General features: G+C 41.8%; 2 protein-coding genes across 4 annotated transcripts in view; one reads left to right on the forward strand and one right to left on the reverse strand.

Annotated features, from left to right (window-relative positions):
* The window catches only part of LOC105917110 (3'-5' RNA helicase YTHDC2), a 66773-nt gene extending 57517 nt beyond the window's left edge, over window positions 1–9256 (reverse strand). Inside the window, exons 1-5 of one of the 2 annotated variants that reach the window (XM_036133557.1) lie at window positions 9149–9256; window positions 6065–6230; window positions 3444–3534; window positions 694–866; window positions 175–377 (exon numbers count right to left, since the gene is read on the reverse strand). In XM_036133557.1, the coding sequence (XP_035989450.1) occupies window positions 175–377; window positions 694–866; window positions 3444–3534; window positions 6065–6230; window positions 9149–9256 (741 nt within the window). Of the gene's footprint in view, window positions 1–174; window positions 378–669; window positions 867–3443; window positions 3535–6064; window positions 6231–9148 lie in introns of both variants that reach the window. The other variant, XM_012851816.3, reaches the window with a different exon arrangement.
* Window positions 9257–10280: 1024 nt separating this feature from the next.
* Window positions 10281–25463, forward strand: LOC110368180 (histone H3.3). 2 transcript variants are annotated; one of them, XM_036133559.1, is made up of 6 exons: window positions 10281–10410; window positions 10501–10560; window positions 20252–20435; window positions 23135–23247; window positions 23801–23875; window positions 24392–25463. In XM_036133559.1, the coding sequence occupies exons 3-6, from the start codon at window positions 20306–20308 to the stop codon at window positions 24518–24520; spliced, it is 447 nt and encodes a 148-aa protein (XP_035989452.1). In that variant the 5' UTR covers window positions 10281–10410; window positions 10501–10560; window positions 20252–20305; the 3' UTR covers window positions 24521–25463. The 2 variants fall into 2 exon arrangements, with proteins under 2 accessions (XP_035989452.1, XP_035989451.1); XM_036133558.1 differs by having other exon boundaries at window positions 10501–10618; window positions 24392–25462.
* The last annotated feature ends 17 nt before the right edge of the window (window positions 25464–25480 follow it).

Genomic DNA, 25480 nt, shown 5'->3' on the forward strand with positions numbered 1-25480 from the left:
CTGATAATCTACCCGTCATAAAAACATTAAACCAAAAACTGTTGCTCCACCTTAAAAGGTTTTCAATGAAAACGAGCTAAAGAATACCAAAGATATCAGGCTTTTGTAGAAGATGACCCAAAACAGCACACACAAAAAAACTTTACAGACTTTACCCGCCTCCATCTGACTCACCTGTGTAGTTTTTCCAGAGCCAGTCTCTCCTAAAACAAGCAGCACCTTGTTTTCTCTGATCAGCTGGACTATCTCCTCCTGGTGTTTATGCACAGGTAGGGAGCAACGGAAAATGTCCAGTTCTGATGGGGCCCTCTTCTTGGGAACCATAGGAATGCCATTGTTCAGGCGCCCACTTGCTCTGTTCCGGTCAAAGCCACAGTCTAAGTGGAGCAAAAGAAGAAGCGTAACATATGTGACCATACATCACACAGTGCTACTTTGAATCAAGTTTTACTACTGGAAAAGGAATGCAATGGAAATTTGGAGAAACTTTGTTCCACTGCTGTCTGACAACACCTTCTATAACACACATTTACTAGCAAACATACATGTTATTCTTACTATTAAGGACTTTGCATTGATTTCCATTCATTTTCTATTCCTTTGTGTAACCTAATCCTGACCATAACCATTACTAGTACATGCCGCACGGACAGACACACAGATAATCACTGGTTTCTGTAGCCAAAGACATGCCACTTTTTGTGTTGGGATGCATGTCTGTGTGTTCCTTCCTGCTGGTGGGGAATCTCTGAAGCAGGCTGCGGATGAAGTACAAGGAGCTGGAGCTCAGATCAAGGGATATAGTGGGCTGACGTTTGTCTGAAACATCCCTTTTTCTGACAGTCAGAAAACGACTGGATCCTTTTCTGGAAAAGTCAAACAAAAACATTCTATTTATTACATATACACCTAAGATTATACATGAAAATGAGTAAATCAGACAACTTAAAAAGCATTCAATGTTATGCTATAATAACGCCATGATGAATAATTGATTGAATTCTGAACAGTAGTATGTATGTTTAATTCAGATAAACAGCATTACACAATGATGTTCTCAGGATGTTCATTTTATTTCTGTTATTAAATTCTTGAACTTGAAAAGAAGCTGTCACTCCTTTATTCTACGTGTGTGCAGGTTTTGCTGTTAAAAGATCGCTAGTGCTCGAATCATCCCTTTCAACCGTTGTCCTGATATCAGCTTAAGAGCTGATCATCACCAGACAATACTTAACAGACAGAGAGTTATTTATGAAACATTAAAAAACTGTAAACAGTGTATAATTACACAACATCCCTAACAGTTTTTATGTAATTTAATGTAATAAATCAGGAAGCAACCTATAAATGCTGGGAAATATAAAAATGTTAAAGGACTGAAAACATATTGAATAGTGAGACTAACTCCCTGTTGGCTGAGTCCTCTCCTGAGGAAGTAATGCTCCTGTGTTGAGCCAAGCATCTGTGGAACAGAACGTGGAGAAGAACAGGTGCAGAAACATTGTCATACCATATGTTGCTGGAGTTTCTAAACACAAGATCCCAGTGCATTTCAAACCCAACAGGACCCTCAGACAGAGGCTGGTCCATCCTAAGGACAAACCCCCAAGCCTAAAATGAGCAGAGTGGTGTCTGCAGTTCAGTCAGTGAGGAATGTTCTGATCTTTATATTGGAGAAACCAAACAAGCTCTCCACAGACGCATGGCTCAACACAGGAGAGCTACCTCCTCAGGACAAGACTCTGCTGTCCACCTGCACCTCAAGGATAAAGGACACCCTGTGAGGACCAACATGTTGACATTTAGGACAGAGAAGACAGATGATTTGAGAGGAGTGAAGGAAGCCATTTACGTAAAGCGAGAAAAAAACAACTTTAAACAGAGGAGGAGGGCTCAGGTTTCAACTCTCAAAAACCTACAACACAGTAATAGGTTTGATTCCTACCAAGTTTCACCCCAGTTCACACCTCCATCCATGTGAGCATAACATTTCTCCTGTGAGGCAGGCAAACGATGAGCCTAACGACTCTTCATTGTGAGGGGCGATCAGTTCCAGGTCAATCTACATGTGAATCCAGGCTCTGACAAGGCCTCCCAGCAGGTCTATAAAGCTTGGAACTCCACTCTACTCCAGACATTTTAGCCCCGTTTACACTACACTTTTTTAACCGCGCCGAGACCAGTCCAAGCTTGGATCAGTCAGTGACTGTGGTCTTGATGGGTTGAGTAGTCGTCTGGCAACCAGAAGGTTGTGGGTTCAATTCCAGCTTCCCCTTGCCCTTGGGCAAGCCCCAAGTTGCCTACCGAGCTGCGTCTCGGTGTATAAATGCGCGTTAGTGAGAGCGACTGGTTAGTGTACAGCGCTTTGGGTGGTCAGCATGACTGGAAAAGCGCTATATAAGTACCATTTAACCAAGTCGAGACGACTTGGTTAAATGGTAAATCACACTATCCCGGTTCCTTGGTGCTGCTGCTCTCTGGGATTGAAGGCGGGACAAAGCAAATCAAAACAGCGGCTTTTGGGACGTGGATAAGGAAACAACAACAGACGCTGAGGTTCATCACACTGCTAAGCAGAATCATCTCTGGAAACCGTGTGTCACGGTAAGGAAGCTAGTATTATGAATGTCTGAAATGTGTCTGGCTGCACGTCCCGATTCACACTCCATTCAGACACGACGGAAACACCGCGGACAGTCAGCTGACTGTAAGGGGATGATGCGGTCTGCTCATGAGCTCTTCGTTATCAGATAACCAGGATAAAAAAAAAACAGGCCGAGACCTACTCAGGAACTGGTCTGCAGTTAGCACGATCCGGTTATGTCTGCTGACCGTTTACACACGACAGTCATCTCGGTTACCAAGCTCCGTCTGGTCTCGGCTCGGTTAAAAAAAGTGTAAACGGGCTTTTGAACTGAGAAAGCTTCCTGGGTGGGAAGCTAAACGTCTTCAGCTTCAGAACAGAAGTCCAGTTTTATTTTTTAACCTTTTTTTGGATTACTTACATGCAATTGACAACTCTTATTTATAACTATTATCTTTGATTTCCAAAAAACAGGGATTTATCTTCCAGACAATGGCCAGCCAGAGCAGAGAACACACTGAACTTTTATTCTTTTTTTAAAACCATACAGCAGTTCCTATAAACCCTAATGTACAAATTCAAGGCTCTCACGTATTTTATGAGAAGCAAGAAATTTGTTCTTACTCCCCCAGCTGTGAGAACAAAATGACACAATTTTATACTTTGTCAACTCTCCTTTTCATTCCCCTCAATTCTATTATAGAGTTAATTCTTGCCAGATGACCTATTTCTGTTCATTAGTTTTCATAGTCACAATTGTCCATTTGCACAACTCCGTAGGTGTATCAAGGAATCAGTTGCTGTGAAGTCAATTTAGCAGCAGTCTGTGGAGCTAAAACATTCTGATGGTTGAACTCACCCTTTGCTCTTGGAAACGTAACCCAGGGACTGTGCCAGTCGATGAATATAAGCCCTCTCACTGCTGGACAACGAGGACGGGAATTCCATCTCTGCTCAATTAAAGGCAGTAAAGAGTGAATACACTGTGCTATAATCCAGAAGTGACTTCTGAGATATATATATATATATATATATATATATATATATATATATATATATATATATATATATATATATATATATATATATATATATATATTAGGGCTGGGCAACGATTAAAATATTTAATCGCGATTAATCGCCCTGATTAATCGCCCTGATTAATCGCATTGTATTTACAAACTCCAAGAATGAATTCAAAAGTAGTGTAAAGAGCACTTTTATTTTAATGTTCTGCTGCCATATGAACAAAAGTGTTGTAACATTTGTAGCACTTATTTTATACTGGATATTTTCAACCCATCTATTGAATTTAGTGCACTAGTTGATCTTTTCTTCATAAGAGAACAGCAAGCACTGCAGCCAAAATATGGCTTTTTTGACCTGCTGTATATTAGCCAGTCCCTAAGCTTGATGTATCATGAAACTGTTGATCTTTTGGGTTTTGTGGTTTTTATTTTATTATTACAATTAAATAATAATAATAATAATAATAATAATAATAATAATAATAATAATGTTATGTTCAGTGTTTTTTCGCTAATCCATCTCTTATATATTTCAATCCTTATGTAATTTTGTCTGTGTTGTGTGCACCTGCCTGTTGCTTTAATCCTATAAATTTCCCCGTCGTGGGATAAAAAAAGGATTAGCTAATGTTATCTTATCTTAAATAACACTTTTTAATATATGTACTGGGTTCTTTCAAGGTCTTAATTACATGTTATGTGTGGGCTCCAGTAACATCCATCCATCCAGCCATCCATCCATCCATCCTTCCATCCATCCATCCATCCATCCATCCACTGATCTACCTGGATGTTCCCTGGAGGACTGAAACGCCTCAGTCAGAGACATCAGTCTGTGGGTCTGTCGGGGCAATGACAGAAGTTTCGTCTCCTCTCTCCGTTTCTGGGGCTCGACGTTTTCATGTTTTTTCACGTGCTTAGATAAATTTGCTGTGTTTCCACTGAAATGAACCGGCTTATTACAAAACATACAGCTTGATTTCATTTACGGTATTAAAATAAAGCCGAACGGTGCTACTTCCCCTGTTCATGTTTTTTTGCTGCTGCGGTCTCTCTCAGCTGTTTGTTTGTCAAGTTTGTGTGAGAGCTGAGTGGGCGGGCCAGGCTGAGCCTGCGTGCTGATTGGCTGGCGCCGCTGAGCCATGTACGAGACAGGAGGGGGAGCGGGAGAGTGCTGCCGTGACAGCGCGCCTGCTGACTGACACTGACTGAAAGCATGTGAGCAACATGCGTTAATGCGCGATAAAATAAATATCGCCGTTAATAGTCTAATGAATTAACGCGAAATTAACGCGTTAACTTGCCCAGCCCTAATATATATATATATATATATATATATATATATATATATATATATATATATATATATATATATATATCGATCGATAGATAAATATCAGCTAAGATATTCAGCTAAGATATTCAGATGCAAACGTTGGAAACTGGAGTATAAAAAAAACTTTGCATGGATCCATTCCATTAAGTGCTATACAGGTACAGACCATTTAGCATAATGTTACTGTGTAAATGTTCATTCATATGTGAACTTCTGCAATATTTGTCTTAAAACCACCCTCGTAGTATGAACAGCGACTACTCATGTTGAATTTTCCTACTGGTTCAAATGGTGCATACTTTTGTCACCATAGCCCAGCGTTTGGGGAGAGAAAAATCCTTCGCCTAAAAAAAAACAAAAAAAAAAAAAAACGAAAAAATAAAATAAAAACAGTTCCATGGCATAACCAACCACTAGATGTCGCCCTGCTCACTCCATGTTTCAACAGGTCACTTTCCCTTGCCCTGACCGCTGCAGTAACAAGCACGGCTTAAAACTCCCTCCAATCATTCCAAAAAAGTTAAAAAACAAAACAACTGGATTTTTTTTTCGAAGTTTGAAGATGTTTCGCTTCCCATCCAGGAAGCTTTCTCAATTCAAAACGTCTGAAATAGTGTGGAGTTCCAATCTTTATAGAATTGTCCAACAAAGGCCTTGTAATGGCTTAGATAAGATGCAAATTGAACCGGAACTGGTCCACGCCTCTGCAATGGGGAGTCTTTAAGGTCGTGATTGGCCTGGCTTAGAGGAGCCAGGCTTGGAACTCCACGCTAAGCTTTCTGGATGGGAAGCCAAACGTCTTCAGCTTCAGAATAGAAGTCCAGTTGTTTTGTTTTTAACTTTTTTGGAATGACCATGACCTGAGAATCTTCACCAGCATATCCCTCCAATCATCCGGGTCTCTTTGTGTTTGGGGGCGGGGTTATGCCTTTACATCGGGGTGAGTTACACTTTAAACTGCCTTTAACTTGCACTTTATAATTTCAGATTAAAAACATAAATTTATGTACACTACACACACACACACACACACACACACACACACACACACACACACACCAGATTGAGTCTGTTGGACTTTAGGTAAAGACATGAATTAAAAGCATTTTCTCGTACCTTTTTCATCCGAGTAACGGAATCTCTCCAATGAGAGGTTCACTGCTATCTTGACTTCTTCACCGATGTGAATTGCTTTTGAGTCTCTAGGACTGGAGCCATTGGGTGACATGTTTCGACGCCTGGATTGTTTTTGTGAGGTCCCCACAGGTTTAAACATGGTGCACTGCAACACAAAAAGACATCATCTTGATGAGTGGTAAATTCATCCACCCATCCACGTTCTAAATTTAATGTTGAAATGACAAATCTGCTTCGCTGCAAAAAGAGTGGTTTATCCAATATTTCAATGAAACACTTAATTTTATTGTGAATATTTAAAAAAAAATATTAAATTTGTTTTAATTTGCATTCACACCATTTAACTTTGACAAACCGGAGGTTGTTGACTTTCTTTTTCCTGTTTGCTAGGATTGTAATTGTGAAGCTTAAACCAGCTGGAGCCCAACGGAGGTGAACGACGGAGAGCGGCTCCACGGACGGCGACGTTCAGAGTGGTCATGGAGAATGTGGAATGGTTCTCATGAATTAACATGACAATGTGTGTCGGACGTGAACGGAGGATGTGGAATCTGGGGGTAATACTGCTAACAACTGTGCCACCATACTGCCTTCTGAAGTTGAAATGTGCCAAATTATAAATCTTTTTTTTAACCTCGTGATAGGTTTGGTCCTCACAGACACCGTTACAAATGGGAAACTGTGTCCAGTATGACAGCACAGAAAGAGTAAGACTTTCAGGAGAAAGCAACCTCAAAAGGTTTTTGTGCCATTTAAAGCTATAGTTGGTAATCCTGTTCAGAAACACTTTGTTATATTGGGTAAAATCATCCTTACGTTCTGAAAGTAGTCAATACATAATGTATTCAGAAAAAGGTTAAAAAAAAAAATTGATATCTGTGTTAGCCGCAGGCCTGTAAAAACGAACTAATCCCTGCGTTCACACCGAAGAGCAGGGATGGCTGCGCACTTCTAGTGTTTATGTATCTGGTTAGCTTAGCGTTAGCTATGGTGTTAGCTGTTCATTGTAGCGCCGCTGCTCTCACCTTATACTTTGAACATGGCTGAGAGTTGCAAAAATTTTATCAGTCTGTCCAAATTCAGGGGCTGCAGCCTTGGAAGGACCCGGTCTACGTGGGCCGGGTCCTTCGTGGACCACAAAGAAGAGAAGACCGGAAGATATCGGCTTGTAAATTGGGATGGTCTAGCCTCCACTGGCTGTCCCCACACTTACCCTACATATTCATTATGTATTTTCCCGTTAAAGATCCCTTATTTTAACTGTCATAACATTAACGTTAGCCCTTTCATCGGACCCGTCAGTCTCTGTACTGTTGCTACCCCCTTGCCTTTCCAGAAACACGACGCTTTTCAAAGCATCGTTTAGCTTACTTGAAGGCAACCTTTGCGTGATGTCCTTTTTAAGATAACAGCGTGGTTGTTGTGAGAGCATGATTTCACGCCAATCTGTAAGCAAAATCACGTCTTCTACCGAAGAGGATGAAGTGCTATATCAACCGTCTCTGGGCGCGCATTCATGCATGTATGTGGTGTCGCGGTTGAAGGATAAAAACAATGTAGGCTATAAAATAAAATCGTGCATCTTTAACTTACCAGAATGAAAAAACACTCTCATTGACATCGGGATACTGTGGAAAGTTATGATCGATCGACTTACAGCCGCGATCCAAGCGAGCCGACGACTCTTTGTTATCTCTGACACTTGGTCTCCGTGGTTGCGCCTCCAGGCAGGAAAGCGGTGGAAAGTTAACCCATTTTCTATGTTTTTCCCACGGCGATCATGTGTTGCGCTGTTACAGCCCACAACACAGCAACGGTTTACCATGGTTGAAATCAAGTTAAGGTGAAATTAATCAAATTAAAACACGGCAGAGAGGGAGTACAGTACGCGGTAGTCATAGGCAGTAGTCTGAGTAGCGGTAAAGGAGGCCATCAACATGGCGGCCACGCAAAGTGCTTACGTCATGACGCCGTATAAAGCAGCCATCTTTTTCCAGGGATGGACTCTGGAAAGTGGGTTTTTGTTTCCAACAGACTTTTGGTGATTTGTGACAATCAAAGTAAATTATATTTTTGTAGGACATCTGAAAATGACCATAGAGTGGTTTACTTGTTGACAACATGCTGCATTGAGCGTTAATGCTTATAAAAATCTAGTTTAAACAGATGTGATCATCCTCATGTTTGTATCAGGCAAACGTTCTCAGTCTATTGAAGTAATCAGGGCACCACGTGAAATAAATGTTGTTACAACAGAAAAGGACGCATTTATCCTGTTGGATCCCACGCTCCCGACACAAATGATACTAATTCTGTCAGGGATAACTGTTGGTCATTTCTAAGTGTTTCTCTTTAATGCTCCCCCATCAGCTTCACGGCCAGCTCAGTGCTCCTGACTGGGTGGGAGCTTTTAGTGCAGCCATCCTCTGAAACAAAATGCAGAAATGTTTACCAATCCAGGTAAACATATGCTGTGAGTCTGAGAACGCAGGTAACTGTGAGCTGAAAGTAAAGGAGCACCGCGACGGTAACTGCCTTTACTCAGCTCACCTGTGTTCATTTGCTCCACCTGCTGTCCCCTACAAGCTCACACACTTCTGTCACACCTGCTGTCAGGTCCTCCATCATCCTGCCCTGTCCTGCGCCTGGTTCTTCTTCGTTTATTGTAATCAATCCTTCAACATGTGGCTTCCCAGCTCCTGTCTGCGCTTCGGTCCTGCAACAAGTTAGGGGCTGTCTACCAGAGGACAGATGCTTCACCCCTCAATTTACCGCCAACTTTTACTCGCTGCTTTTCGTGCGTTTCTAGGAGCAAACGTGTCGCTAGTTAGTCGTAGCGACAGAGAGAACCCAGTCTTGAATGTCTGGTGTTTCGTTTTACCGATATCGAAACCTAAAACTAACTAGGCTAAGGTCAGGTAAGACACGAACGGGATTTAAAAACTAGCTAACAGTACGACCACCCGGGACAAGGAGCCGTTTAAACCCGTTTTAAACCTTTCCTCATTTAGAGACCAGGCTCTTGTTTGCTCTAAAACACATTACAGCGTTAGGGGGACGTACCTTGCAGTTAAACGTCAGCGCAGCTACCCCCGCTCCTCCTAGCTTGGGTCGGTCTGACTGTCGTCGTCGGAGCTCAGACCGCTTCCCGGGTGAAGCCATAGACATCATATACGTAGACGCGTCATAGGGCGCAGGTTCGCACGTCAACGTCACCGCCATATTGTATGTGGCAGAAAAAAGGTTGAGTTCTGTTATTGTGAACGTGAATCAGAAAAGATGCTTCATTCCTGTGCTGCATGGAAATGTATTGTATTCTGGCTGATTTCACTACTTGTATCTGCCTTATTTATATTTATATTTATATATTTATATATATATATATATATATATATATATATATATATATATATATATATATATATATATATATATGATCTGAGCTGGGAGCAGCTCAGATCAGACCAGCTCAGAGGACCTCAGCTCATTCTCTCTCTCTCTCTCTCTCTCTCTCTCTCTCTCTCTCTTCTCCAACCAGTTATGATTTTTGTTAAATAAATCCCATTTTAAGTTATCCCATGCGGGGCTTCCCTTTGATTTGTTATGGTTCAAGAGCCAGGCCATAACAAAAAAATATAAATATTTATCTATCTATCTACAGAAAGATATGTGTATTGTAGCTGCTCTGTGAAGGCATCAGAACTTTGACATCAGCGAATAATATATATATATATATATATATATATATATATATATATATATATATATATATATATATATATATATATATATAAATTATTCACCAATGTCTAAAACTCTAAAGCCTTCACGGAGTGGATGCAATTTTGGAGAGACTAAGTCACAAAAACTTGGATGTGTAGACCTGTATCTCTCTACCTAATATTAGAAAAATCACATTATAATATAAACAATATATTTTAATCTTACTTGTAAAAAGTTGTCCCTCGAGCCCCTTGCGTCAATAGTCCGTTGATTTAAACAAAAATAAGCCGCACAGTGTTGAGGTATCGTTAGTGTGTTCAGCTTGAATAAGCAGGTTAGGGTAGCAGGTCGACCGCCCCAAGATGGCGGCCGTAATTCCTGCGCCGCGACAGTCAATGCGGGGTCTACTCTTATATTATGTCTAAGACCAGATGCGCAGTCCCCACCCCTTTTGTTTCTGTATTCTAATGTCATTGGTCGAGCAGAAACCGAGGCATCGTTTGAATTCAGCGCTGTTGGTACTGCTTCCTGTGGAACACAACAGCAGATAATACAAGAGCTGTGTCCATCTCCGGTACCGAATCTAAAACCTGCGTAATAAGGTAAAAGAAAAAAAAAAGAAAAAAAAAAAAAACAACGTTTTACGGTTTATAGGATTTTGGACCTGAAGTTGTATGCTGTTTTTTTCTTAGGGACTGGAATCCCAGTGTGGAACCCAACCTTTTAAAACAGCAGCTCACATTTCCCCAACGGTGAGTTTGAAAGTGGGTCGTTGTCTCAAACTTCCCTCCACTTGGAACCCGAATTACGGTAAATAGATTGCTTGGTTTTTTTCATTTAGGATTTAGTGTGTACCCCTGTCTGTGTTTTTGCCACTGTCACACTTGAGGTCTATTGCGGACCTCTTAACTTCCCATAAAAGTTAAGAGGTCCGCAATAGACCTGGAACAATAGTGATTATGCTAATAGCTCGGTGTCACTGTGTCACGGCAACTGGACGCTGGAAGAGCAGGTTCAGTAAACTCCGTCTCATTTTAACCGACTTGACATGGAAGTAGAGATGTTTGACCTTTGTTAAAAAGTGAAAGAGGAATGTCGACAGTGTATTGTTCAGCTAGTGGGTTAAACAAAAAAACAAAACGGTTCTCCCGTGATGATTATTTCAACATACCAAGACTGTCTAATATGAGGAGAATCACGTCTGTTTAAAGTCCATCCACAGCACTGACGCTCAATATTTCCCCAAGTAAACGGCTCAGTGGTCGTTTCCAGATTTCTGACGAAAATACAATTTGCTGATTGTCACTCATCTCCAGAAATTCTGTCTGCTGCCACCAAAATATCCACATTCCTGAGTCCATTCCAGCTGTCTGCTTTATTCTTGTAAAACATTTTGTTCCTAGATAGACTTGCATTAATGGATCAAATGAAACAGACCCCAAATGTGTATATAATCACTGAATAAAGTAATAAATTAGTTTTAAGTTCTTGCCGGTATTATTACACTCCTTTTTTTTTTTTTTTTTGGGAACTGCTTTTTTATTTAATTTAATTAAAGAGTACCACTCATGCAGAGTGCCTCAAGGCTCCATTCTTGACGTTTTACTCTTCTCTCTTTACTCCGTTCCTTTGGGGTCAGTTAGAAGAAACCAGTTTTTAGCCTTCTATTTTTTTAGGCAGAAGACATTCAGACTTTTATGAGACTAAAAGGAAAATAGTTGCTCTAAAAATGAACTTCTCTAAGGCATTGCAGACAGCATAGATGTCAACAAAGTTTATGTTGTTTGGGGCGCATTGATGTCTCTAACATTATCAGTGTTGACCTGGGACCTTAAAGTCAGTATCCGACACATGCTGCTACAGACCTGAGTGTAAGATTGAGAATAATAACTTTGATGCACAGTTAAAATCTGTGGTGCCGTCCAGCTTTTTCAAACTCAGACAGCTGACTAAAGATTTTTATATATGCTCTAATTACAACTTGCTTAGATTACTGCACTACACTTTTCTCTGGGTTTAATGAAACTCCAGTGGCTTGACTGCAGCTGGTCCAAAATGTTGCTACTCTTCTTTTAACTGCTCCCTTTAAAATGAGAGCACATTTCTCCAGTTTTATTAGCAATTAATTGGGTACTGGTTCATATTCAGATTGATTTTAAAATAATTTTATTTCTTTTTGAATATCTTCCTGGTCTTGCTTTCCAGTATATGTCAGACCTTTTTATATGCAGGCTCCCTCTCGTTTGCTTAGCTCGGCAGATCAGTTTTTATTAGTCATCCGAAAAACAAAGAGTTCAAAGAGGTAACCGCACTTTCTCTGTCATTGCACAAAACTCTGGATTCAAGTAGCTTTACATATGAGGCAGGCCATTTCACTTTCTGGGTATAATGTTAAAAGACTTTTTTTGGCCTTTAATCCAATTTGAGATGTTAGCTTTTGAAGTTTTTAACATGTGCTTGTGGGTCTGCATTTTATTGTACATTTTGCTAGCTTTAACTTTTTATTCTATTTTGAATTACTGGTTTTTAGATTGTATAAAGTTGAGAATATTATTCGTTTTTCAAAAGGGGGAGATGTGGTTGTTTTGCAAGCAGAAGTTCTCCAAAAACAGCTCAACAACATAACACAATCTTTTTTTCCCCCTGACTTTGACAAGAAATATGAATTATCAGATTTGCATCCAGGCAATCAAAACCCTACAGATTATCATTAGTCTATGGGTTTGATTATCAATGTAGGTCTATATCCTCATTGGTGGTTGAGGCCTAATTTCCTCAAGCCTGTATGGTCCGACATTTTCCCTTCAGCTGCAACACTTGAAGCACACAGGGGTTCACGCTGTGTCTTTATGCATGATCCAGCTGCTGATGTTTTCACTCTTTTCAGCTCCATGCACTTCTAGCCTGTGACAGTTTATAACCATTATCATCACCTTTCACTGCGACAGGTTCTCATCTCAGTTTCCGCCCTGACCAGACCTATCTCCTCTATGGCGCAGGGTGCTGTAGTGCGTAATTACGCAAGCCAAAGGCTGAGTTTGAAGTTGTTCTCTGAGCACGTTTTACTTGTGGTTGAAGCGGATGGAATGATTCCTTTCTGCTTTGCTTTTAGCCCACTATTACCGTATTTTCCGGACTATAAGTCGCTCCGGAGTACAAGTCGCACCAGCCATAAAGTGCATAATAAAGAAGGAAAAAACATATATAAGTCACATTTTTGGGGGAAATTTATTTGATAATATACAACATCAAGAACAGACATGTCATCTTCTAATTCTAATTTCTAATTTTATTTATATAGCGCCAAATCATGAAACATGTCATCTCAAGGCACTTTACAAAGTCAAGTTCAATCATATTATACAGATTGGGTCAGATTATACAGATTGGTCAAAAATGTCCTATATAAGGAAACCAGTTGATTGCATCAAAGTCCCGACAAGCAGCATTCACTCCTGGGGAACCGTAGAGCCACAGGAAGAGTCATCTGCATTGTACATGGCTTTGCTGCAATCCCTCATACTGAGCAAGCATGAAGCGACAGTGGGAAGAAAAACCACCCATTAACGGGAAGGAAAAACCTCCGGCAGAACCGGGCTCAGTATGAACGGTCATCTGCCTCGACCGACTGGGGTTACAGAAGACAGAACAGAGACACAACAAGAGAGACAAAAAAGCACAGAAGCACACATTGATCTAGTAATCTGTTCTACATTAGATGGTAGTAGCGGGTGAGCCGTCTTCTCTGGATGATGTCACAGTTAACAGAACGCCAGACCAGGTGTACCTACTATGAAGAGAAAAGAGAGAGAACAGAAAGTTAAAGCAGAAATGACAACACATAATGCATAATTGAAGAACAGTAGAACTCAATATAGTGAGAAAATTAGATCCTGATATACTCCAGTAACCTAAGCCTATAGCAGTAAAACTATAAAGGTAGCTGAGAGTAACATGAGTCACTAGTTATAATTTTTGTCAAAAAGAAAAGTTTTAAGCCTAGTCTTAAGAGTAGACAGGGTGTCTGCCTCACGGACCAAAACTGGGAGTTGGTTCCACAGGAGAGGAGCCTGATAGCTAAAGGATCTGCCTCCCATTCTACTTTTAGAGACTCTAGGAACCACCAGCAGACCTGCGGTCTGAGAGCGAAGTGCTCTGTTAGGAACATACGGGGTAATCAGAGCTCTGATATATGATGGAGTTTGATTATTAAGGGCTTTATACGTTAGAAGAAGAATTTTAAATTCTATTCTTGATTTAACAGGAAGCCAATGAAGGGAAGCTAAAATTGGAGAAATATGATCCCTCTGGTTGATTTTCATCAGAACTCTTGCCGCAGCATTTTGGATCAGCTGAAGACTTTGAACTGCATTTTGTGGACTTCCTGATAGTAAAGAATTACAATAGTCCAGCCTTGAAGTAACAAATGCATGGACCAGTTTTTCAGCATCACTCCTGGACAGAATGTTTCTAATTTTGGCGATATTCCGGAGGTGAAAAAAGGAAACTCTGGAAACCTGTTTAATATGGGATTTAAATGACATGTCTTGGTCAAAAATAACACCAAGATTTTTTACTTTAAAGGCAATCTTGAAAGGCAATTTTAAATAAAAATAGAACGGAGGCAACAACAGGCTGAATAATTGTACCAGTGTTTCCCACAGCGCTATCTTGGCAAGGCAGCCGCCTCGCCAACATTAAAAAAAAACAAAAAAACAACCCTAACTCGATATGCTTGCATGTTTATTTGACGGTAACAGGCGTTTTTTTGTTGTTGCTTTCGCGCGTGCATATAGTGAAATAACAGGTGCTCTGCTCCGCCGGTCGTCCGTGAAAAGCTTGTCTTCTGTTTGGTGTGAAAATAACAGGTGTAATGATATACCGGTAAAAATGTGTAATAATTTCACACATAAGTCGCTCCAGAGTATAAGTCGCACCCCCGGCCAAACTATCAAAAAAACTGCGACTTATAGTCCGGAAAATACGGTAGTCTTAAAGGCGGAATCTTACAGGAGATATAGCACTTTTTATGCATTGGAACCCCAGATTGTCAGGCTCTGCACCTCACTGGTTCCTAATTGACTGTAGAAAGAGGGGAAAAAAAACACAATTTCTTTTGGTAACGTTTGGTACCAGCATAATTTATACTTAATGATACCGGTGTGAGGCAGTGAGGTGATTGGCTGTGCACGAGGAATAAATAGTGGAAAAACTGCATTAAAAAAGACTGTTAACGGCTCATTTAGAGGGAAGAGAAGGAACAACAGCTCTGAGCTAAAGCCCCTGATGTTACAAGTCCCTTAAATGTGCATCTAAATTACATGTTACTCATTGTGTCCTTGTTTAATGGCGATACCCCTACTGGCCACGGTCTGGTCCTGCAAGATTCTCTCGAGTGGTGCCAGTCTTCCTTTTTGCACATTAATGTGTCCAAAATAAAAGAAATGTGCAGACTTCAGAAAGGCTCCTCCCCCTCTCTCTCCTGTCACCGTAAACAGGCAGGCAGTGAAGGTTATGCCAGGGTACACCTACCTGGGCACAGTGATGTCCAATAAACTGACATTTGAGTCCCTGGCTGCTGCACTGTGCAGAAAAGCCCAACAGAGGATGCACTTTCTTCAAAAATTAAAGAGTTTTAATGTTTGTGTTTTTCTGAAAATGTTTTAGTTGTTTTTATTTAATCTGTTCTCACCTTTTCCTTTCTTTACGGGTTTGCTGACTCTGAAATCTTTGGGCCAGAGTCTTCAAAAAATAAAGTTCTTAATCAATCACTTAATCTGGATGGCATTAACTTGGCCTCTGGTAATAAAGTTAAAAAGTCTTGGTGTTGTTTTCGTCCAAGACATGTCATTTAAATCCCATATTAAACAGGTTTCCAGAGTTTCCTTTTTTCACCTCAGGAATATCGCCAAAATTAGAAACATTCTGTCCAGGAGTGATGCTGAAAAACTAGTCCATGCATTTGTTACTTCAAGGCTGGACTATTGTAATTCTTTACTATCAGGAAGTCCACAAAATGCAGTTTGAAGTCTTCAGCTGATCCAAAATGCTGCGGCAAGAGTTCTGATGAAAATCAACCAGAGGGATCATATTTCTCCAATTTTAGCTTCCCTTCATTGGCTTCCTGTTAAATCAAAAATAGAATTTAAAATTCATCTTCTAACGTATAAAGCCCTTAATAATCAAGCTCCATCATATATCAGAGCTCTGATTACCCCGTATGTTCCTAACAGAGCACTTCGCTCTCAGACTGCAGGTCTGCTGATGGTTCCTAGAGTCTCTAAAAGTAGAATGGGAGGCAGATCCTTTAGCTATCAGGCTCCTCTTCTGTGGAACCAACTCCCAGTTTTGGTCCGTGAGGCAGACACCCTGTCTACTTTTAAGACTAATCTTAAAACTTTCCTTTTTGACAAAGCTTATAGTTAGAGTGGCTCATGTTACCCTGAGCTATCTCTATAGTTGTGCTGTGATAGGCATAGGCTACTGGAGGACATCAGGGTCTATTTTTCTCACTCTATTGATTTCTACTGTTCTCCAGTTTTGCATTGTATTACATTGAAATGACTGTCGTCATTTCAGCTTTTAACTTTTTGCTCTCTCTCTTTTTCTTCATAGTAGGTACACCTGGTCTGGCGTTCTGTTAACTGTGACATCATCCAAGGAAGACATCACCTGCTATTACCATCTAATGTAGAACAGATTACTGGATCAATGTGTGCTTCTGTGCTTTTTTTGTCTCTCTTGTTGTGTCTCTGCTCTGTCTTCTGTAACCCCAGTCGGTCGAGGCAGACGACCGTTCATACTGAGCCCGGTTCTGCTGGAGGTTTTCCTTCCCGTTAATGGGGAGTTTTTCTTTCCACTGTCGCTTCATGCTTGCTCAGTATGAGGGATTGCAGCAAAGCCATGGACAATGCAGACGACTCTCCCTGTGGCTCTACGGTTCCCCAGGAGTGAATGCTGCTTGTCGGGACTTTGATGCAATCAACTGGTCAAAAATGTCCTACATAAGGAAACCAATCTGTATAATCTGACCCAATCTGTATAATATGATTGAACTTGATTTTGTAAAGTGCCTTGAGATGACATGTTTCATGATTTGGCGCTATATAAATAAAATTGAATTGAAAAAAAATTAACTGCTTGCAGTGCATTGTTAAAGAATGCGGAAAAATCATTAGAGCACAACTGAGTGACATTATGGACCTATTCAACTCCAGTAGTTGGTGTGTTGCTGTTTTTAGGCACATGGAGGCCCATCCTCCTAGGTCAAGTGTAAATCAATGGCCCACCATCACTGTCCTGGGCCGTCAGAAGCTATTGCCTGGTGGACATCTACAAACCAGGCGTCAGCAACCTTTTCTGTTGGAAGGACCATTTTGCGTCCCCACAATATGTCTACAGCCACAAAAATATTTTAGAAATGTGTACTAAATAAAAGCTTTTATTTTAAAGAGTAAAAAAATAAAACTGATATATTTTTAAAATTTTGGAACAAAAAAATTAAGTAGCTTTATTTTGTAAAATGAGCCAACATAAGCGAGCCGTTTCCATAAATATGGAAAATTAAGAGGGATAGGTAGTCCACCTAAAATGTCAAGCTCAGAGTTAGCAACTGAAAAACGTAAAAAAAAAAAATTAAATCCTTGCCCTATCAGGGCTCTTCTTTCGGAGATATCTGATGCAAATGTTGCCTGAAGACATACAGAAATGCTCACCACCCTTTCTTATTGCCTTTTGATTAAAAAACATCCCTTATTTGGTGTTGTAAGAGCCACAAAAGCCACATGTTGCAGAGCTCCACTCTTTACTGACAGGCTTTAACCAGAGAGAGGGGTCATAGAAACTTTGTAGGAGCTGCTGCAATCCACAGCTCTGCTGGGGAATCTGGTGACTGGACAATTATTTGTCACACACTCCACAAATCTGGCTTTTTACGGAATATGGGCAAGAAGAAAACTACTGTGAAAAGAAATCAATGAGAAACTCTCTTTGTAAATTTCCCACATGCCAAATGTTAGGGGACACAGCAAACATGTCCACTGGAGCCTTATTGAACAGCAAAATAATATTTCCCAAAGAAAGTACATTGATGGACTTTTCTTTTTTCTTTTTTTTTTCCCCAGTGTCCTGTCTAGCACTATGGCAATAGGAATTGATATCTCAATGCCAGATGGAGCTCGACAGATTTTGCTTTTACAAGTGGAGCAAACAGCTTTCGCCATAGTGCTCCACTTGATTTATGCTTGTAAATAGCTTTATTATGATTCCTGCAAGGAGAATTTCAAATTATATGGACATGACAATGGGAGAGTAAAGGAAGAACAAAAAGTGAAAGAAAAGAAAAAAAAAAGAGTAGAGGTGAAAGAAAGAGGAGATAAAAGGAAGAGAATGATAAAACGTCCTCTGTCTGCTCCATCACCTGGAAAGAGACACAAAAAGAACAGCACAACCAACAGACATAAAGCAACAGATACACTCGAATAACACCTAGATGCCATTGCTAAATCATATATATTATTATGTAAGCTGACATGTGTAATGTGATATTTGAAAAAAGAAAGTGACACAACATAAATAAATAAATAAATAAATTATAAGATTACTGTATATAAGTGAACACTTAATACCTGGGACCCAGCACCAGTGGGAGATGTGAAAGTGCACTAGTTTAGGTGAAGATTATCCAGAAATAGCTTGATAGTGATTGTGGAGAACCAAAGACCCACCTTCCCCGAGCACAGAGGCAGGCGTCAGGGGACCCGTAGCCCCGGACTCCCAAAGGGGTCCCTAAAGCAGGTCGCCCAGGAGGGGCCGACACAGGATATCTGCAACCCCCCCCCCCCCCCCCAAGGAAGGAGCAGAGACGACCCCGAGGAAATCCCCCAGCCACCGCAATGCCGACGCCCTCAAGAGCCGCGGAGACGAGCCCGTGGGCTCCGCCGGCAGCCAGCCCCGCTGAAGTGGTCCCGGCCATGGGCCCTGAGGGCCAGAGGCCCCAGGGGCGCCCCGCCCCCGCGACGAGGGCCCCGGCCGCCCCCCGGGGGGCCAGGCCCCGCGAAGAGGCCGCCAGGAGCGGGCCGGCGCACGCCCGGGAACCCGCCCCAAACCCGAAGCCAACTAACGCGCCAGGGGGCCAAGGCGCCCGCCAACGAAGTGGAGGAGGGCAGGACGTGGGGGGATGGGCTCTGCACCTATCGGAGACTTGAGATGTTCTTGGGAGAGGGAGCGGACCACACCCATACCTGAAAGAAAAAAAAAAAAAAAAACTCATTCACCCCATCCCTCCCTTGTGCCCTACTCGCCACACACAGAAAAAAAAAAAAAAAAAAAAAAAAGACGCTGTACACACATTCCCACATAACACTCACATCCAACACTGACCAAAGGGGGGGGGGTCACCCCAAATCGACTATACGACTGCTTGTGCCCGACCCCCGGCCCCGGCCCCCGACCAGACGCCCCCCGGACCGGGCCCCCCCAAGAGGGCGGGCCAACACGACCCGCACGAGCCACCCGGCCAGAGCCCCCCCCTCCCCCTAAATACCTAATAAACCCACTCCCTCCCCCCACCTTACCCTTGCCATCCCTGCCCCCCGCCCCCTGGGGGGAGCGGAGGCATCAGCCCCAGACCTGGCAGGCCGCTGACTGCACACCGCAGCCCCCCGCCAAGACCCCGGACACAGTGGCCCGCACCTCCTCCAGGCCCCAGACTCCTTGCCTCCATCGGAGAACGGGGGTGTGCAGAAGACCCCGACCCTCCCTACGCCTGCTCAAATGTTGTGTTGTTGCATGTTGTTCTCAAGTGCGTTTAAAAACTGGGAGCGCCGAAGGGGATGCACGGCACAGCCCACCCCCCTTTCGGAAGGTAGCTGTTGCCAGCGCACCCCTTCCGTGTGACTGCCCAGAACCCTCAATGTCTAAGTGGGAGAGGAGGTGAAGGGAGCCGTCCGAGGTGAGGCCCACACAACATAAGCCCCCTCCCAGACGTCTTCCCCCCACCCCCACCCCTACCATGGCCTATATGAGTGTGTGATGTGAAAAATGTTTGAAGTGAAAGTGTCTAAGATGCAAAATAAAATTGGGGAGAGGGGCGTCACCAGAAAGTGGCAACCTCCAGTAACGCCCCCTCCCTCATGACCTGCATGTGTGGCGGCGTGATGGAGCAGGCAGAGGGAGGAGTCCGGGGATGGGGAGCAAATGACTGGGAAGCCAACCCAGGGAGCCAGCTCCCCTACTGACTCCAATAGGCACCCCCGCTCCCCGAAAGCCCCACCTAGAGAAGGGGGAGATGGACTTTTCACCATGAACTAAAAAGAGCAGCAATATGTCAAGTTCAACGTGCTGATGTTCCTGCAGGGTTTAAACACTTCAGTGTTGGTGAAATGTATTTACAGCCTGTAAAGGAATGACAAAATGTGTGTTGCCTTCCTCTGTTTCTCCCAGTGAGACCGTGGCCTCTGTACTTCTCTTCTGGCCGTCCCCTGTATATCGGACAGCATGACTCGTGATTCATCAAGCAGCCGTAGAAAGCCCAAAGCACCTGTCCGTCGCCCCCCGAAGCCTGTCCCTGGAACACATGCCCCAGCTGAATCCCCAAGAAGAAGTGGTGCCTCCCTGAGGTCTTCAAGTAAGTCACTGATGCAGACGTTAAAGCTGATGACGGGTGCAAGAATATTTGTCTACTTTCACCCTTTAAACTCTGAGACGGGAGTGCACCGGTGGCGCAGGAGTAGTGCATGTTGCCCGTGTGCAGAGGCTTTAGTCCTCAACGCCGCTGACCCAGGCTCGAGTCCAGCCTGCGGTCCTTTGCCACATGTCTTCCCCCACTCTCACCACCTTCCTGTCAGCCTACTTTTGATAAAAAGGGCCAATAAACTTGGAACATAACACACACCTCACTGCCGAAGAAGAGTCTACAGACGGTTAAATTAGTTTAAATGTAAATACATTTATTAATTTAGTAAAAATTGGCTGATACATTTATGGGTAACATTTCCTTAAAAGTAATGGTGCTGAATTATTTCTTTAAATGCTTTCATTGGTTGATCAGAGTGCTTAGTAACTCTAGTAATCCATCATAATTTGCTTTAAAAACAGATTATGATGGGGGAATGGGGAACAGGATGGTCAGGGAGGTGTAAAATGATGACAAAAAGATCTCCAATCAGGGTCCCTATGCAGCCTGGAAGAGTATGAAATTTTCTTTTACTACAGTGCTTTAAGTGGGCTGGTACAGAGTGGTACTGGCACTTCTAAAGTTTACCCCACAGCGTACTGGGACTTTTTTTCTAGAGTCCTAGCCATAACCCTGCCGACCTATTCAGTTTACAGCCTGTAGTCTATTTGCTGATTTTTATAATTAAAAAAATTTACCTCATCAGAAACCCATTGTCTTGGTGCACAACGCTTGCCATGCGTTCAAGTTGATCTAGGTGCTTCACATTTGCTACACAAACACAGCATTTGAAAAGTAATGTGAATGACCTTGCGGGGAAAAAAAAATTAGATGTCACCTTCCCAGTTTTGCCTACTTTGAGCTCCTTTTAGTATGAGCCATGAAACTGTCTGCAAACAGATGCACAATGGTACAACAGTACATCTTTGACCCTGAGTCAGACCCAGAAGGTGAAGAAGTGGAACCTCCTGCACAACCAGCAAAGATGCAGCAACATTTTCTGAATGATGACGAAGTAGCCTGGTGCTACACTGCTACTAGAGAGAGTTCCAGAGCGCCATTTCTGCAGTGTTAAATTGTCCTGTTATATCTTCTCAACTGCCTAGAAACCTCTCTCTGAGAATATTATGTTTTTAATAAAGTGTTGGTTTGTGTACAATACGTCTAGGAGGTATTTTGCTTATTGTAGATGAGAAGAATCTGAGAAGCAATTAACATCCCTCTGGGATCTCCAATGTAAATTACCATCATGCTAACGGATGTGTCTGTTCAGCTGTAGTTAACACATTTTTGGCATGTATCAATGCCAATATTAAGCTATGTTTGTTATTCATTCCAATAATAAGCATAACTTCAGTATTGAATGAGATATTAAAGTTGTTAAATTTTTGTATGTAGTTTGACTTTGCTTGGGCCACTAGGTGAGGGGCTGGAACTGGGCTATAGTTGCTAGGTGAGGGCAGTGCCCTCTAATTGTAACATTATAGTCAAGAGGTTTTTAAAAGGGCTGGTTTTCCAGACACCAAAACATTTACTACCAAAAAGTGCTTGCAATATTTCTAGAAACATTAGAGACACAACACTTAAATCACACAATTTAACTCCAAGTTAATCTCCATCCATACATTTTCTACCACTTTCTTCCTTTGCGGGGTCATGAGGGGTGCTGGTGTCTATCTCCAGCTGTCAATGGGCGAGAGGCGGGGTACAACCTGGACAGGTCACCAGTCTATCGCAGGGCAACACAGAAACAGACAACCAAGGAGGAACAGAAGCCCTCCATGAGCTCACCAGAGGTAGTCTGACTGCCATTAGGTGCAGAGATGAGAACCTCAGAACTATTGTGAGACCATATGCTGGTGTAGATGGCCCTGGGTTCTTCCTAATGCAAGACAATCCTAGACCTCATGTGGCTGGAGTGTGTCCGCAGTTCCTGCAAAATGAAGGCATTGATGCTTTGGAGTGGCTGCCTGTTCCCCAGACCTGAGTCCAACTGAGCATATCTGGGACATCGTGTCTCTCTCCATCCACCAATGGCACGTTGTACCACAGACTGTCCGTAGTTGGCGGATCCGTTATTCCAGGTCCGAGAGGAGATCCCCCAGGAGACCGTCCTCCACCTCATCAGGAGCATGCCCAGACGTTGTAGGGAGGTCATACAGGCACGTGGAGGCCACACACGCCACTGAGCCTCATTTTGACTTGTTTTGACTTTACATCAAAGTTGGATCCGCCTGTAGCCTGTAATTTCCATTGGTAATTTTTGTTGTCAGCACATTCAACTATGTAAAGAACAAAGTATTTATTAAGAATATTTCATTCATTCAGCTCTGAGTTATTTTAGTGTTTGTTTTGAGCAGTGTACAAAAAAATTGCCAAAAGTAATTTCTTTTCTATATTTTTTGTAACGGGCACTTTTAATTTAGGTATCGCACATATGTCTGAGGCAAGAAGCAAACCTGGCTTAGAGTCCAGCGTAAAAAGAGCTTTGACTATTTATTTTATATAGGAAATTTGTTTTGTTCTCTAGTTTGTTTTGTTGTTGTTTTTTTTTCTCTCACCTGTCCACATTTATATATTTCTTATTTAAAACTGAAAGTAAGGTGGTGAATATGAAGATGTAGTAATGAAAATTAAACTTCCTACTAAAGGAGCCTCTCCCAAAAAGAAGAAGTTCCGACCAGGAACCAGGGCCCTAATGGAGATCCGGAAGTACCAGAAGAGCACCGATCTTCTCCTCAGAAAGGCGCCATTCGCCCGACTGGTCAGTAAGACAATGACAAATTCATTAAGTTGGGGTGGGGGATCAAACTAAACATGTTACACTGCAAAAACAGAACTAAAAATATGTACAATTTTATTTAAATGAGTGTATTTGTCCTTGATTTGAACAGGCAAATAAGATTATCTGCCGATGGAAAGAGTCATTTTATCCCTAAAATAAGATAATTGGATATAATGCACTTGAAATAAGTTAATGAAGATGAGTTCTTTCTATTGTAAGTGCAAAAATCTTATTCCATTGGCAGATTATCTTATTTACCTACTCCAAATAAGGTACAAATACACTAATTTCAAGAAAAGTTTAACTTTGTTATAGTTTAGTCTGTTTTTGCAGTGTATAGCCTTAGTAGGCGTTACAGAGGAATCCACACAATATGCATATAACCATAAATGTTGACCTCAAAGTGTTTATGTGCTGTCTTTTTGCAGAAGTTCAGTGTCTTTCAAGATCACTGAGAAACATAGCCGACACTGTGTTTTCATTCATTTCTGTTTGAAGTAACATTTGGTTCTGATCTTTCTCCCTGGCTCAGGTTCGGGAGGTGTGTCAAGGTTTTACCATACAATGTCACCGGTGGCAGGTCTATGCTCTCATGGCCCTGCAAGAGGTAAGTGGCGCTTCTACACAGGGAATAATCTGTTATCCCAACACGTTGTAGTTGCTGTTTGTTTGTTTTCTAAGTTTAAAGTGAGTTTTACTAAACAAACTTGAGGGTTTAAATTCTTTATAATACAGACTTTCTCAGAAGTTTCCACATTTCTGCTAAACTGCCTGGTTTTTGTGCATGTAAAAAAAAAAAAATGAAACCATTTCCAAACTTTATCATGGTTTCTATACATATAGTTTATCCTTTACAATGCAAGTTAAAAACTAATAAATCTGTTACAATGGGCAACAAGTCCAATAACCAGGTTGTAAAGTGCATATGCCTGTTTGTCTTCTGAAGCCCTTTTTGACTCTTCATTGGTAGAAGCATCCCAGCATCTTCACTACTTTTAATTCAATTCTTTAGTGCCAATTCACAACAGACATCAACATGCATCCCAATTTGACCCTAGTTATGAAACAGATTTCTAACCTGCACATAACATAATTTGAAACCTAACCCTGCCTGTGCCCCCAGGCTGCAGAGGCATTTCTCGTCATGCTTTTTTCAGATGCCAACCTGTGTGCCATCCATGCCAAGAGAGTCACAGTGTTCCCACGAGACATTCAACTGGCCAGGAGGATCCGTGGGGTTCATTCCATATAAAGCCAGCTGAGAGAATCCCAGCATCATTAAGATACTGTGTATGTTGTTCTTTCCCTGTTTTCAATACATTTAACTCATTTCATATTGATGTGTACATTTTGTTCATTAGTAAACTTATTTTTTCAGCAATATGGTTGCTTTGTTTTGTCCTTTCTTAGTCTTCCATTTCTCTATACCCTTTTAAAAAAAACGGCTTTCAGAGATGTGCAGGGATGTTTACATTGTTTATGTGGATACCTGAATACTCTGAAATATAGAAATGTTAGGTACAAGCTAAAGAAAATAGCAGGGTAAGATGTATCAAGTTTATTCCCACAAATAAAGGTCACTTTACAAGACGGATTCATTTAAAGTCCAGTTCAGCCAAAATTCGTTCCATCCAGGTCAATACAGTCAGACCAGTTTCAGATAGCCTACAACAATCATACGCATTTGATCACACAAGTTGTAAAAAGTTGTCTACGTAAATGAGCAATGCTCATAGAAGGTTCCCTGCAGTTCATTCCTTCATCCTGAGCAAACATCGGGAAACGGTAAAAAGTAACTCCCAGATTAACAGGAGAAAACCTCTCGCATTAACTGGCTCAGTGTGAGTGGCATCTGCAGCAACCAACTGGTGGGAAAAAAGGAAAGATGACCACAGAAGCACAGCCAAAATGAGAAAGCAAAGTAAAGGCGTTCTCTTTTTGCTTTTTTTGTTTTTTCTTTTGACTGATTTTCCCTCCAGCACATGTGGTGCTGGCTGCAGAACCATAGGCGGAGCTGAAGCAGCTTCAACCCTGCTCACCAACCCTAACCGTACCTCAGCTGCAGCAACATGGTTGGGCTAAAATGCACATTCACGCTAGTTTTCAAGACCATTGCCACATGTCTAATAACTTTTTGTTGAGTTCATGCTATTTTTCTGAAGATTGACTGATTTATACAATTGCATAAATTTAATATTTTAATTGTTAATTT

This window comes from Fundulus heteroclitus, unplaced genomic scaffold (assembly GCF_011125445.2).
Source record: "Fundulus heteroclitus isolate FHET01 unplaced genomic scaffold, MU-UCD_Fhet_4.1 scaffold_64, whole genome shotgun sequence".
Classification (NCBI taxonomy): domain Eukaryota; kingdom Metazoa; phylum Chordata; class Actinopteri; order Cyprinodontiformes; family Fundulidae; genus Fundulus; species Fundulus heteroclitus.